The sequence below is a fragment of the Hemicordylus capensis genome, chromosome 2 (genome assembly GCF_027244095.1).
Source record: "Hemicordylus capensis ecotype Gifberg chromosome 2, rHemCap1.1.pri, whole genome shotgun sequence".
Lineage (NCBI taxonomy): Eukaryota > Metazoa > Chordata > Lepidosauria > Squamata > Cordylidae > Hemicordylus > Hemicordylus capensis.
The window spans coordinates 88,235,116-88,251,311 of record NC_069658.1 but is presented as its reverse complement, the minus strand read 5'-3'; the positions used below and the strand labels follow the sequence as shown (position 1 = coordinate 88,251,311).

Here is a 16,196-nt window from a genome sequence, read left to right as displayed (position 1 = left end):
CCTGGTTTTCCCTTTCAGCTTTCTTTTCACCATACTCCTCATTTGCAAGAAGTTTCCTCTTCTGAAATTCAAAATGTCCGTGTTAGACGTCCTTGGTGATTCTCTCCCCACATGTATGATGAATTTGATGGCACTATGGTCACAGTTCCCTAAAGGGTTGATGACACTGACATCATGCACCAGGTCCTGGGTGCCACTCAGAATTAGATCCAAGGTCGCCTTCTCTCTGGTTGTTTCCAAGACTAACTGTTCTAGGGCACAGTCATTTAGCGTGTCTAGAAATCTGACCTCTTTGTCCTGACCTGACTGTGAATTTACCCAGTCTATGTGTGGGTAATTGAAGTCACCCATAACTACAGCCCTGCCTCTCCTTGACGCTTCCCTGATTTCCTCCTGCAACTCCCAGTCACTGTCGGCGTTTTGATCTGGAGGGCGATAGCACGCCCTCATTAGCACGTTTCCTTTCAGGCCTTGTATTGTCACCCACAGGGTTTCTGTGGAGGACTCCAGTCCACCCAGGTTTTCTAGCTTGTTAGATTCTATCCTTTCTTTAACATACAGTACTACCCCTCCTCCAAGGTGCCCCTCCCTGTCCTTTCTATAGAGTTTATACCCAGGGATAACAGTGTCCCACTGGTTCTCACTGTTCCACCACGTTTCTGTTATGCCCACTATATCTATTTCTGTGTTAGCAACCAAGCACTCCAGCTCATCCATCTTGGCTCAGAGGCTTCTGGCACTGGCATATAAGCACCTATACGCTGAATCTCTCACCTGTTGTGTGCTATTCTTTTGACTCTTTGACCTGCTGACTGCTCTTTATGAGGTTCTGCTCTGTCCCCTTCTCTTTTATCTGAATCCTTTGCACCCACACACTTTAAGGGATGGCTTTTGCCAAAAGGGATACTGCCCAGCTCCCATCGGCTGTTCCCCAGGCGTCATTTTAAAAGCTGCTCTGCAATCTTTTTGATTTTAAGCGCAAGCAGTCTGGTTCCATCTTGGATCAAGTGCAGCCCATCCCTTTTGTACGGGCCTTGCTTGCCCCAAAATGTATCCCAGTGCCTAACAAATCTAAACCCCTCCTCCTGGCACCATCCACACATTGAAACCCCTCAGCTCTGCCTGTCTCACTGTACCTGCACGTGGAACAGGTAGATTTCTGAGAATGCTACCTTGGGCGTCCTGGACTTCAAAATGCTATCTATCAGTCTAAATTTAGCTTCCAGGACCTCCCCACTAAATTTCCCCACATCGTTGGTGCCGACATGCACTATGACAGCTGTCTCCTCCCTAGCACTGCCTAAGAGCCTATCTAGAAGCTGTGTGATGTCCGCAACCTTTGCACCAGGCAGGCAAGTCACCATGCGGTCAACACGCAGGTCACAAACCCATCTCTCTATCCCTCTAATGATCGAATCACACACTACAAGGAGGCCCCCACCCCCCAGAGGAGTATCCCCTGTGCGAGAGGATATGGGCTCATCATCCATGGAAGGGGTCCCTTCTAAAGGAGCATTTCCCTCTTCCTCAGACCGATGTCCTCCTTGCCCAAGACCTTCATTCTCCCTGACAGCAGAGGAGCTACCAGCCCTGGAGTGGGATGCCTTTATCACATCCCTGAAGGTCTCGTCCACATGCCTCTCTGAGCTTCTCCAGATCCACCACCTTTGTTCCCTGAGGGCCAGGAGCTCCTTGCACCGAGCACACACCCATGACTTCTGCCCATGGGGCAAATATTTATTATTATTATTATTACATTTATATCCTGCTTTTTCTCCAAGGAGCCCAGAGCGGTGTACTACATACTTGAGTTTCTCTTTCACAACAACCCTGTGAAGTAGGTTAGTCTGAGAGAGAAGTGACTGGCCCAGAGTCACCCAGCTAGTTTCATGGCTGAATGGGGATTTGAACTCTGGTCTCCCCGGTCCTAGTCCAGCACTCTAACACTACACCATGCTGGCTCTGTAAAACATGTGGCACTCTGTGCAATACACTGGGAAGTGCCCCTTCCCCTGCTGACTTTCTGTCTTCATACTGTTTTTCTTGGCTGTTTACAGTATTTCAAAATAGTTTATTAGAAGTAGTTTATTATCTGTTTATTAGATAGTTTATTTAAAGGATAGGTCTCAGCTGTAATAGTCAGCTATTTATCTGTCCAAACAGCCTTTCCCAAGAATATGAGGGATACGAGGGAGGGATTTGTGCTTACGTTCTCTTCTCCACCAGGCTCCTTTTGATCACAGGGGCTTGTTCAAGGCTACCCCGCACACTTCTCGCTAAACTCCTGCAAAGCTCCTACGTCCTGTTTGCTATCCCTGTCCGCTATGCTCTGTTCGCTATGCTCTTGGGCCTTCACCTCTTATGTGGAGTAGCCTTCCAACTGAGACACTAAAGGGAGGGGTCTGTAGAGCCTTTAGGACTGTGTGTAGGTTCCATGGAGGGAAACGGTGCACCGCTGGTGGAGCTAGTAGGGTGGCACTTTTGAGCAGGTGTCTCAAATGCATGTGTCTTAGTTTGGAGTGCCTCGATCCCCCAGAAATAAGATCTACTAGAGTGGCGGCATGTCGTTTTAGTGTGTTTGTGGTGAGCCCTTGGTCTTGAAGAAATTGCAGTAAATGTTTCATGGTAGCTGCCCTTTTGGAACTCCATGTCTCACAAGCCACTGGAGAAATGCCCGCCAAGTGTATTGATAGATTCTGTTAGTGGAAGGGCGTGTAGAGGCTAGCGTCGTGTCAAGAACCTTTGAAGAATAGCCATGCTTTTTCAAGAATCCCCATTCAGTCTCCATGCGGCTAGCTGTAACCAACCTAGATCTGGATGGTGCACTGGGCCCTGCTGGGGTAGGTCCACCATGCCTGGAATTATCAGGTGATCTGCTGTTGCCAGGTTTTGGATTTCTGAACACCAGGGTCTTCAAATGGTGCTACTAGTATGATCTGGGACTTGAGGAGTTTCACCCATCGTAGAAGCTGGGTGAGGAGCAGCGTCAGTGGAAAAGCATGCAGGAGATCCTCTGCCGATTCCGCTTGTGGGGTGGGGAACCAAGTGAAGAACTGTGGTACATGAACGTTTTCTGGAGTCACGAACAGAACCATGGACGTGTGGCCGAAGTGGTCCGATACGACTCTGAAGGTGTTCGGGTTCAGCCTCCATTCTCCTGGGAAAATTTCCTTCCTGCTGAGCCAGCTTGCCACCATGTTCAGGTAATCTTGCACATGGTGCGCTGTTAATGAAGCCACATTTTGTTCACCCACTGGAACAGAAGAGCTGCTTCTGCCTGCAGAGATTTCTACCTGGTGCCTCCCTGGCAGCTGACATGTGCTTTCACTGTGGTGTTGTCCATGCAGAACACTATGTGTTGATTCTGGACCATGTAGTGGAATGCCAGAAGCACCAGTTGGATCACTTGGAGATTCACCATGTGTTGCTTTTCATCTGCAACTCACTTTCTTTGCGCAGAATAGTGGAGAGAGTGGGTGCCCCAACCGTGCTTACTTGCATCCGTGGCGACAATGACTCACAGAGGGTCCAGGACGTCCTTCCCCATGGAGAGGTGGGGGGTGTATTCCACCATCTCAGAGATTGTAGTACATGGGGTGGGAGGTTCGTTTGGTGCATTTCACGGCAATCTCCGGGTGGTGGAGCAGCACCCAAGGAACCGACTCCAAGGTTGCCACCATCAGTCCCAGGATCCGGGAGAGAGAGAGCAATGACATGTACTTCTGTACTAAGGTCTGGTGGACTTCTGGCTCCTGGGTGGCTTTGCGCTCTGGTGGTAAGAAGAGCTTTTTCTGTACCATGTCTATCACCACCCCCAGGCGTAGCAGTTGGTGGGAAGAATGTAGCTGGCTTTTCTCCCTGTTGATCAGGAAGCCATGATCCTGGAGGACCTGCAGCATGGTGTTGAGGTCATTCTGGGCGGCTTGTAGAGACAGAGACTGAAGGAGCAGGTCGAGCACGCAAGCAAAAATCCTGACCTATAGGAGTCAGAGGTGTGCTATGACTGGTGCCAGGACTCTTGTGAATATGCAAGGAGCAGAGGAGAGGCCAAAAAGGAAGCGCTCTGTATTGGTAGTGTGTTTTGGAGTATAGGGATATACTCCATATATAGTGTTTTGGAGTAGAGGGTGGCTGCTTTGATGTATAGGTATGTGTAGATGAGCCTCATTCAGGACTATAGAGGAGAGGAAGTATAGGGCCTCTGCAATTGACCCAAGAGGTTCCATGTGGAACTTCCTCTGTTTTACGAAGCAGTTGAGGTATTTTAAGTCCAGGACTGCCCAGAGGGAGCCGTCCTTCTTGGGAGTGGAGTAGATGTGCACTCTCTGTTGGTCCGCTGGCACCAGTTGCTCCGATTGATAGGTGTTGTATCGCCTCTTGGAGACCCTTGCGTTTAGAGCGTAGGCAGGAGGTTGGGGTGAGTAGAATGTGGGGGGGGTGTCAGTCAATTTTATGCAGTAGCCTCCCTTTATTAAGCCGAGAAACCAACAATCTGAGGTGGAGCCCGCCCAAGCATGTAAGTGAGAGGAGAGGCAACCACCCAGGGGTGGCCCACCTGAGTCAGGATTGCTGTTTCGGCCTGTTTGCCCTGGGTAGCGAAAGAGGCCCTGTTTCCAAACCTCTGTCTTGAAGGTCTGGGTCTGCCCCAGAAGGGATGTTGGAAACCCCGATCCCTGCAAGCGAAGGGGTACTGAAAGGGGCGGAAAAAAGTCTCCCTTGTTGGTAGATTTGTTTATACAATGAGAAGGGCATAGCCTTCTTCGCATCTTTTGAGTCCACTAGGATGTCTTTGAGAGATGCATCTCCAAAGAGCTTTCCCCCCATCAAAGGGAACTGTGGCCAGATTGGTCTTAGATGTAGCATCTACGTGCCAGTATTTTAACCACAGGTCCCAGTGGCCCAGCACTGAAGCAGCTCCTACCCTTGAAGCAAACCTCATGCAGTCAAGGGTGGAGTGAGAGATAAAGACCTGTGCCTTGTGTAATTTTAACAGGGTATAGCACAATCTTGCCAGGTAAGAAACTGGGCCCAAGATTACATCATCCAGCCATATCAAACCATGAATGCCATGTAGGAGGCATATCAGAGGGCATTTGATTGAGGAATTGCAGGGTATGAGCGGGCTGGGCAAGGCTAGACCCCCCCGAGAGTCCCCATTGGAAGTGGGGTAGAAGAATTGGAAGGCCCAACATGGGCCGAGCTGCAGCACTCCTGGCCACCATGGTTCTGGTAGATGCTGTTTTTGCAGCCTCCTGGTCCGATCCAGCACTCTCAGAAGCCATCAATTTCTGAGAGGCTGCCCTAGTTTTTCTGGGGCTGTGCCCTGCAGACCACTGGTGGAGGCCACCATCGCTTGCAGGGGGGCAGGTATCAGAAACCGCATTCTCTGCAAGGCTTCCTGGTTCAGCGGGCAGAGTCCAGGAACGCCTCCCGTCAGCTAAGCAGTGAGGTGAGAGTCCTGCTGGGACCTCAGTGAGACCTCAGTGAGAGTCCTGCTGCCTCTACTCCCAAAAGTGAAACTTGGCTTTGCAGCCCTCAGGGCGGCTTGCCGGCTGCTTGGAGGGACTTTGGAAAGCCTTGCTGTAATTTCCCTTTTTCTAATCCGTACATGGAGCACATACCTAGTGTGCTCCTTACACAGGTAGAGATAGTAAGAGGGCTAGGAGCCCAGTCGAGGAGGGAGAGTGGAGGAAGGGGGGGGGATAGATGAAAGGTTTAGAGAGAAATTCCTTTTTTTTGGTTTGTTTTTTTAAAGAAAGGAAGGACAAACAATCAGATATCAAGCAAAGAGAACCTATGAACAAGTATGAGCCAGGAATGAAAATGAAAGAAGATTTGAGCAAAAGCTGAGGAGAACTGCCTTGGAGCTACGCAGGACTGAACGTACAGGGTGGGGTCATGTTTCTCCACCTTTTAAAGACTCTAATTTGCATAGTTCTGCCTTGGAGAATCATATCCCACTCAAGGAGACGCCCTTGGATGCCAGCAGCAGATAAAAAATTATTAAGCCACTAATCTATAACATGCATAATTTTATAAATGTTTATCACTTATACATTTTTTCCAACTAAAAACCTTCCAGTCCTTCAGCTTTCTTTGCAAAGAAGATGCTCCAGTCCTTTCATTGTTTTGGTTGTCCTTTCCTCACTTCTACAATATCTGAAAAGCATTCAGAACCTGCCGGTTGTACAAAATGCAGTCAGGAGTCTATTGCCCAGAGCTCTAGGTGTCCTTTTGGGCAGAAAGACAACCTATGCATTTAAATATAAACAGTTTCCTGTACATGGTATTCCAATTGTGGCTGCACCACAGATTTGCACAGGAAGTCCTCAGACTTATGACACAATTGGTTCCCAAAAATTGTGACTTAAATTGAAACATCTTAACTCAGAACCTATTTTCACAGAGGAGCCAATGTTACTAATGAGGGTTTGGTTTCTGAACCAAGTCCAGAAACCCTATTCCCCCACCCCCTCTGCTACTGACTAATCTGGTGGTGTCTCAGTTACAGACATGCAGCTGCAGAGTTGATGGCGGAGAATCAGAAGTTGCTCACCCATGCCATCTACTTCCTTCCTGGCTCTCTCTTACTTTTCTGTGAAAGTAAGGCTGGGATCTGGGCAGCTCGCCTCTGTCTCCTCCTCTTGGATAACAGTTAGATGGGCAAGGAAATGGGGCGGGTAGGAAGCAGCTTTTGGGCTGGTAACATGCTGGGCTCTCCTGCTGTTACCATCACAGCACAGCAGCTGAATCTCGAGGAGCAGCAGCAGCAGCAAAAGTGGTGGCAGCAAAAGTGGCGGCAGCACAGCACCATGCATTTTGGACAGGTGAGGCAGAAAGTCCATTCACAGCCACAGCAGTGGCTGCCATAGATGCCACAGCAGTCGCTGCCAGGACTGCCAGCCTCAATGACCGTGTGAACTTGAGCAGCCATTGTTGCTGCCGCCACCTCCAGCAGTTGTTATCAGAGCCTTACTTTCTTGTGGCGAGTGTTGTAAAGTTGAAGCAACATGACAATGTACTTTTCCTAACAATCCTAGCCTTTTTCAATGAACTATCTCCCACAGCCTCAAGCTGTTTTTCTAAGTTAATCACTAACACCCTATCACTGTGTACATGGTTAAGATTGTTTTGTCCAATGTGGATCACTTTACAGTTACATTGAACGTGTGTGTGTGTGTGTGTCTATTCATTTAGTTTTGAAGCTCTTCACAGTTTGCTTGGGTTATCATTATCTTGAATAATCAGTGTAATTTGAAAAGCAGGTTACCTCACCGCTCATCTCTAACTCCAGATTAATTCTCAAGACATAAATAGATCCCATTGTTTCCTTTCATCAATTTCCAGAACTAGCCATTTATTTCTACTCTCTGCTTCCTGTTCTTTAACCTGCTACCAATCCACAAGACAGTCTATCTTCTTATCCTGTTTCTGAGAACTAAAGGCGATTCAACCTAGACACTCATTGTTATAACCCAGACAAGCACAATGAATACTTCAAGAGCACAAAATAATCAGCCGGTCCCTGAATTCATTTTAAACCACATACAATCTCCCATTTACTATTTCACACTTATGAGAGTTAAATGCATTTAACTCATTCACAAAGCTTTTATACATTGAGGTACTTATTTTTAACCTGCGAGTGCCAGTTAAGTCGCACTTCATTATACCGTAATTTTTTTAAAAGACTCTGTGCTATCTATGGATATAATTACATACATAATTGCATGAAGTAAATAAAGTCTACCACATACCACAGTAATGGTTTGTGCTTATTTAATTAATTTATATACCACCTGACTCCAAAGGCTCTAGGCAGCTTGAAGGGAAGGCTGATAAAAGTGTAATCAATCAACCAAACGACTTCTAGTATCAATCAAATATTCTGATATGGGATCTTGAATGAATTCAAATCACTGGACAAACCTCTCAATACATTATTCCTGACAATGATACATTGTAGAAGAGGTCAGACCAAGAAATGGAAAGGCAATATAGAGCCTACATCAGTTCACAATAGTGGCATAAACTGATTAACACTGTTTATAATCCAATAATGATAAGCCACACTAATATAGTGGTTTTAGGATTACTGAGCAACCTGGGGTAAATTTAAAATGTGAGGAATTGCTTCTCTCACACATTGTTAAAGGCAAGAAAGTATCCTCAAAATCTACTAGAGGCCTGAAAAATCAAGGTAGGCTGCTTTACACACTTTCTTAGAACTAAGAAACTCAGTGGGACTGAGTTCAAGGTGATGTACACACCATCTGGCTTATATAATAAAGTTGAGTATTCATGCAGACAAGTTATGTTCAGATCCAAGGCCATATATCTGAAGCTTGGGGGGGGGGGCAGGGAGAGAAAAAGGATTAAATCTTTTACAGATATCTAAGAAACTTAAGATAGGAGCAGTAATTTAATCTACCCCTTGCTTGCATTTTGACAAAAAAGAAAAAGAAAAAGAAAAAGAAAAAGCAACCACTTGCACTACTGATCACAATTATATTTGTTATTTGTCAGTGAAATATACAAGGTAGAAACTATCAAACTTCCATGATTAATTACATGTTTAATTTTGGGACCTCTATTAATATAGTAAAGGAATTCCAGTTTTAACCTGCTACCAATTGAAATCATCTCAGCTAACCAAGATTAGATCTTATAAAACAAGTATTTACAATATAACTTTTGAATAAGTTATTAGTAAAGGGAAAGTGTGTCGTCGAGTGGGTGTGGACTCCGGGCGCCCACAGAGCCCTGTAGTTGTCTTTAGTAGAATATAGGAGGCGTTTACCATTGCCTCCTCCTGCACAGTATGAGATGATGCCTTTCAGCATCTTCCTATATTGCTGCTGCCCAATATAGGTGTTTCCCATAGTCTGGGAAACATACCAGCAGGAATTCAAAACAGCAACCTGTGGCTTCCTAATCAAGTCATTTCCCTGCTGCGCCATTAGGGGGGTCCAGGTTATTAGTAGAGTCCCAACTATTTAATACTAACAAAGCAATTCAGTCTTTGAATATCCTTGTGTCTTCTTAAGGTACTTGTGAATTCAATTGCATATCAGAATTTTGCTCCACTCTGGTTCGAAGAATGAATGATTTGCAAAAGAAAGATAATAATGTGTGAAAGTGAGCAACACTACTATCCTGATCATATTTACTAGGAAGCAAGTGCCTTTGAAATCAGTAGGACCGTTTTTCAAATATGCATGCATAGGACTGTACTGTGTCTAATATTAAATTCCTCCATTATAGATTTACCCTGAAACAACATTATAGTTGAGAGCTGGGTGGTCTTTTGATACTGGAGGGACAAGAGGTTCTGGCTGCCATTCTTCAATCAATTCTTCCTTTTCCTAAAACAGACCGAACACAAAATATTGAACTTTACTAATTATGAAAACAGTAAACAAATTTATCATTCTAAATAAATGATAACACTTACATATGTTTTTTAAAATTGAAGACATGCAAACATTCTGAACTTAAAGATAGGCAGGATAGATTTATTTAAATCAATCTATTTATTATAGTTTTATAGCTGTTTCTTATAGTTTTATTAACTGTTTTATTTTTACTTTGCATTATATCATGAAAATGTAAATGCTAGCCACCTTGGGCACTATAAAAAGGCAGGATATAATTTTATATATATTAAAAACCCTGAATTATCAGAATAGGTGAGCTGACAGTCCATTTGCACATCTTACCAATGTAGAAGAAAAACTGAATTTTAAAAATTGATTTAAAATTGATCTTAAAAAAAAAATTAAATGTTTTGTATTGTATGTTGAATTTTATGTTTTGTGTTGTGATTTGTTTGTCATGTTCTGTTTTTAATTGGATGTTTTTTTAATGTTGTGTTGTGCGCCACCCAGAGGACAATTTATTATGGGGCAGCTAACAAAGTTTATTTATTTATTATATTTGTAAACTGCCCCAAGCTTCCATCTCTGGGAACGAAACATAAAACAAATTAAAACAGAAATCAAAACCTTAAAGCAATTTAAAAGCACAAGTCTAGTTAAAAAGCTTGGGTGAATTAATGTGTCTTTAGCAACTTTTAAAAAGTTATCAGAGGTGGGGAGGCTCTTATTTCAGCAGGGAGTGCATTCCAGAGTTTTGGGGCAGCAACAGAGAAGGCCCGTCCCTGCGTAGCCACCAGACAAGTTGGTGGCAACTGCAGACGAACCTCTCCAGATGATCTCAATGGGCGATGGGGCTCATAGTGAAGACGATGCTCTCTTAGATAACCTAGGCCTAAACTGTTTATTATCTATATATTTAATCTATATATTTAATTCTTCTAGGCATACCCGTTGCTAATCCCATGTGTGGCAGCTCTCACGAGAGTTCGGGATAGCGACAAGATGGCCAGGAGGGGGGTGGAATGAAAGTGGTGATAGCAGCCGGCCAGTTGGCCGGCAGGGAAACAAAACGCCAGCAAGCAGCGGCATAGTCGGCGGGTGAGGGGAAGTGGGTGGCCGGGTGGGAAGAAAATGGTGGCAACAGCGGCAGGCAGGCAGGCAGGCAGGCAAAGCAGTGGGGGAGGAACGGCAGTGGAGGCTGGCCTGGTGGGGAAACGGCAGTGGAGGCAGGCGGGGAAGAAAGGCGGTGGCGAATAGTTAGTGGTTGAAACCGAGGCTTTTTTGAAGTGGTGGGGAGGAGAAGTGGCGGTGGGTGAGGAGAAGAAGGCTGGCTGCCAAGGGAGAACAAACTGGGAGGGTGGGGGTGGGAATGAAATGGGGTGGGGGGAAGAAAAAAATGGGGCTGAAGGGGGATGACGAAATGCGACTGAAGTGGGGGGAGAGTCAGGGAGAACTAGGGGCACAGATGCTCTGTGCCAGGTCAACTAGTCATTACTATTTTTTAAAAAAACTGGAATTATTTCAGCATCTGGAAGACTTACACCAACACATACACATGATGGAAACTGCCAAGTATATTTTATGGCACTTACCTATTGAACTGAGTGTGAGACTGTTTGCCGCTGCCCCCCATCTCCAGTATTTCCCCTTCAATCACTTTTCTCCCTCTCTTGCCCCCAACCACCTACCTGAATTGGTTGTGTATGAAGTGTCCAATACACACTCACTCACTCACTCACCCTAAGGTTTCCCATTTTGTATCTCACATAGTTCCTGGCCATGCCGGCCCACATAACATGCAAGATAACACTGGCGTTTCTGACTGGCCGGCACTGCTGCACGCATGGAAGCCAGCCCTGGCGGTGTTGTGCATTAGCACATTGCACAACCACCTAAAACAGCATGTCTGCACTTGCACAGTGCTGTTTACATTGTCTGCAGTATATGCAGCACTGTACAATTGTGGCCACAAACTGTTTTAAGTACTTGTGCAACTATGCTCTTGGACAACACTGCCAGGGCTGGTTCCCAAGCATGCAGCAGTGCCAGCCAGTCAGAAACACCAGTGTTGTCTTACGTGTCATCAATTAGAAGATCAGACTTAGAAGGGGAGATATGGAAGACATCTTCAAATATCTGAAGGACTATCACATATGACTTAAGCTTGTTCTCTGTTGTTTAAGAGCATAAGAACTTAACAGCCCTGCTGGATCTGGCCCAAGGCCCGTCTAGTCCAACACTCTGTTTCATACAGTGGCCCACCAGTTGCTTCTGGGAAGCCCACAGGCAAGAGTGGAGGTCATGCAGAGGCGTAACTATAGGGGGGGCAGGGGGGCACGTGCCCCGGGCGCCATCTTTTCTGGTCACGTGGGGGGCGCCGCCATGACAAAAAAAAAATTAAAAAAAATTTTTAAAAAATTTTTTTGTTAATACAAATGTTTCCTGCTCAGTGCAGCAGCGCTGCAGCAGTCAAGGGAAAGTGTCGGCGCCCCCTCCCCCACGAGTGGTCCCTTCCGCGCTGCCCGCGCCCCCCCATTGCTTTGCTGGCACCTGGCGGCCAGTCAGTGGCCTGGCTTGGCGGCGGCGGCGGGCGCTTGTGAGGAAAAACCTAAGTATAATGTAGTACGTTGGGGGCCCGGGGGGGCGCCATTTTAGTGCTTGCCCCGGGCACCGTTTTCCCTAGTTACGCCTCTGAGGTCATGCTCTCTTTCCTGCTGTTGCTCCCCTGTTTTTGAAGGCAGGACTAGAACCAATGAGTTGAAATTACAGGAAGCAGATTTAGGGTGTTAGGAGGACTTTCCTAACAATGCTTTCTCATTTCCTAACATCAGGCAGAGTTCCCTAACAGTGGAAGCATCTGCCTTACACAGAGGTAGGTTCTCATTCACTAAAGGTTGGCTCTTATTCACTAAAGGTTTTCAAGCACAGGCTAGACGGCCATTTGTCAGAGAAACTATAGCACAATCCTGCCCTGAGCAGGTAACAGAATATCCAAAATTCTTTTATTCTATCACCTAGGTTGGTTCACCTAGAGAAACAGGATTGTGCCTGTAATGATATGCCAGTCCTAGATCTAGTAGGAATTTCAAAGTAAGTGGAATACATGCTCTATTGTATCTTTTATAATGTTATTGACCTCAAAAGTCAGATTTCCCCCCAACATGGTTCATTCTTTTATACAGAAAGCAACTTTGACAGAATAATTGATTCATTTTAAAATATTAAAAATGTAGGCCTTAACATTTTAAATAGTACTTAAATACTTTTAAATAGCTTTAAATTGAAATCTAAAAGTTATTTTAATACACTATTAATATAGTAACAAAAATCAAAAACCCATTTCAAATTGAAACAATTTTTAACTAATTTTTGTCCATCTTGGAAAGAAAATGAAACATCACACAACATATACCTCAAGAGGGATTTAATTTAGCTCCCACAAATTCAAACAAGGCACATAATTCTACCTACTTAATGCATGCCTCAATTTAACTTGACAATAGATAATTGACATAGTCACTCCTTACCTGGGGCCTTACTGCTTAAACAACTGAATTTAAAGGACAAATCAAAATGCATAAGCAAGGCTGAACAGAAACACAGGATGTGACCAGTAAAGCCACCCACTTATCAAAGCAGCAATGATTACACTTGACAGATTACTTTCAAGCAAGTAATCATTAACACTTGTTCCACGAATTGAAAGAGAGGATAGTTTCCCAGGGCACATGAAACACAGTATAAACTCTTCAAGGTACTCCCATTTTCTATAGTCAAAACTGGAGGCAGTTCAGGTGAGTGAAGAGAGAGACACACAGCATTTCTCCTGGATCTTTCTGGTGCCCAGCAACCTGAAAGAAGTTGTTCTTCATAAGCCACATGGGATTCAAAACACAAAATGTGGTGAAATCCACTGGCTTAGGTGGCTTTTAAGATGAGAACTGGACCAATTGTTTATCCATAGCTGTTGGCTGCAATAGTGCAATAGGAGCTCCATGTTCAGAGGCAATATTGAGCATTAGATACTGGTACAAAATAGGGAACGGCTGTCAACTGCACACCCTGCTTATGAGATTTCCCAAGATATCTAGCTGGTTACTCATGGAAACAGATGATGAATAAGGTAACCTTTGGTCTGCTCTAGGGAGGCCATTCTTATGTAACATCATTTCCAACCTGTTGCTTCTATTTAGAGCAGTCTGAAAAGACTGAGGAGAGAGCAATATGCTTTCCACACAGCCTCCCAAAATGCTAAAAGCCAAAACCGCATCTGGAAACACTGCAGCTTTGGCTTCTACTGCACCTAGCAATTCCCACTGTGATTTGTGGATATATATGCCACATCTGCTATAGGCAGCATCCACCTATATCTTTAAAGACTTTCCTAGACCTGGGTCCAGATACCTCTGAAATCCCCTCTTCCCCTATGAGCACCTGCAGGAGCTAAACTCTATAGGCAGCGCCCTATGCCAAATACCTTTGCTTCAGGAGGCAACGGCCTGCTGAAGATAGCAGAGCCTTTACTATAGTTGTCCCATGCTTCCCTAATGTGATGTCAAGTAGGGATGTGCTCGAATAGCAATTTGTGCACAGATTTGAAGCTCAGCTCGGGAACCTTTAAAAGTGAGGAGAGCAGGCACCTTTAAAAGTGAGGAGAGCTCTTCCAACGTGGCAGCGTGCACAATCACTTCTCTCCAGAGTGCATGGAGTTTACTCAAAACCACAATACTAGAAGCCCAGTAAGATTGTATACCCAAAAGGAGGAAAGGTACCACTAAGTCCAGGAGGATGCCAGCATGGCTAACAGGTACCATCAAAGAAGCCATAAAAGGGAAGAAAACTTCCTTCCGAAATTGGAAGGTCTGTCCAAACGAAGAGAACAGAAAGGAGCACAAACCCTGGCAAAAGAAATGCAAGGTGACAATAACGGAGGCAAAAAGAGAGTTTGAGGAAAATTTACCTAAAAGAATCAAGGAGGATAGCAAAAACTTCTTTAAATACATCAGAAGCAGGAAAACTGCAAGGGAGGTGGTTGGACCATTAGACAATGAGGGAGTGAAATGGATTATTAAGGAGGATATGGAGGTTGCAGAGAAGCTAAATGAGTTCTTTGCATCTGTCTTCATGGCATAGGATACTGAGCATACCTGTTCCTGAACCAGGCTTTTTAGGGATGGAGGCTAAAGAACAGTCAGATAGAAGTGACAAGAGATGTTGTTCTAAACTGTATGGAAAAACTGAAAACTAACAATCGCCAGGGCTGGATGGCATCCATCCAAGAGTCCTCAAAGAACTCAAATGTGAAATTGCCGACCTACTTGCTAAAATATATAACTTATCCCTGAAATCGGGCTCTGTACCAGAGGACTGGAAAGTACCAAATGTAACACCAATTTTCAAAAAGGGATCCAGGGGCGATCCGGGAAATTACAGGCCAGTTAGCTTAAAATCCATTCCAGGCAAATTGATGGAAAGCATCCTCAAGGATAAAATTGTAAAGCACACAAAAAAACAGGACTTGCTGGGAGTGAACCAGCATGGCTTCCGCAAAGGTAAATCTTGCCTCTCCAACCTTTTGGAGTTCTTTGCGAGTGTCAACAAGTGTGTGGATCAAGGTGATACAGTTGACATAGTCTACCTGGACTTCCAAAAAGCTTTTGACAAAGTTGCTCATCAAAAACTCCTGAGGAAACTTAGCAGTCATGGGATAAGGGGACAAGTACATGTGTGGATTGCTAACTGGTTGAAAGACAGGAAACAGAGGGTAGGTATAAATGGAGAGTTTTCACAATGGAGTGAAGTAAGAAGTGTGGTCCCCCAGGGATCTGTACTGGGACCGGTGCTTTTTCATTGATTCATAAATGATCTAGAAGCAGGAGTAAGCAGCGAGCTGGCCAAATTTGCAGATGATACCAAACTCTTTCAGGTAGTGAAATCCAAAACGGATTGTGAGGAGCTCCAAAAGGATCTCTCTGAACTGGGGGAGTGGGTGACAAAGTAGCAAATGTGGTTTAAAGTTGGCAAGTGTAAGGTGATAAACATTGGGATGAAAAACCCCAACTTCAAGTATACGCTGATGGGATCTGAGCTATTGGTGACTGACCAGGAGAGGGATCTTGGGGTCGTAGTGGACAGCTCATTGAAAGAGTCGAATCAATGTGCGTCAGTTGTGAAAAAGGCCAATTCTATGCTAGGGATTCTTAGGAAGGGGAATGAAAATAAAACTGCTAATATTATAATGCCCTTATACAAAACTATGGTGCGATCACACTTGGAGTATTGCGTACAATTCTGGTCACCACACCTTAAAAAGAATACTGTAGAACTCGAAAAGGTGCAGAAGAGGGCAACCAAGATGATCAGGGGCCTAGAGCACCTTTCTTAGGAGGCAAGGCTATAACACCTGGGGCTGTTTAGTTCAGAAAAAAGACGACTGTGGGGAGACATGGGAGAGGTCTATATGATCATGCATGGTGTGGAGAAAGTTGACAGAGAGAAATTCTTCTCCCTCTCACATAACACTAGAATCATAGGTCATCCCATGAAATTGATTGCCGGGAAATCTAGGACCAACAAACGGAAGTACTTTTTCACACAATGCATAATCAACTTGTGGAATTCTCTGCCATAAGATGTGGTGACAGCCAACAACCTGGATGGCTTTAAGAAGGGCTTGGATAACTTCATGGAGAAGAGGTCTATCAATGGCTACTGGTCGGAGGGCTATAGGCCACCTCCAGCCTCGAAGGCAGGATGCCTCTGAGTACCAGTTGCATGGGAGTAACAGCAGGAGAGACGGCATGCCCTCAACTCCTACCT

At 45.0% G+C, this 16,196-nt stretch overlaps 1 protein-coding gene across 2 annotated transcripts in view; it reads right to left on the bottom strand.

The window, feature by feature from the left end:
- SPTLC1 (serine palmitoyltransferase long chain base subunit 1) overlaps positions 1-16,196 on the bottom strand; it is a 55,004-nt gene that overhangs the window by 33,500 nt on the left and 5,308 nt on the right. For both annotated transcript variants that reach the window (XM_053298649.1, XM_053298647.1), the window contains exon 3: positions 9,271-9,365. In XM_053298649.1, coding sequence (XP_053154624.1) covers positions 9,271-9,365 — 95 coding nt within the window. The remainder of the gene's footprint in view (positions 1-9,270; positions 9,366-16,196) is intronic.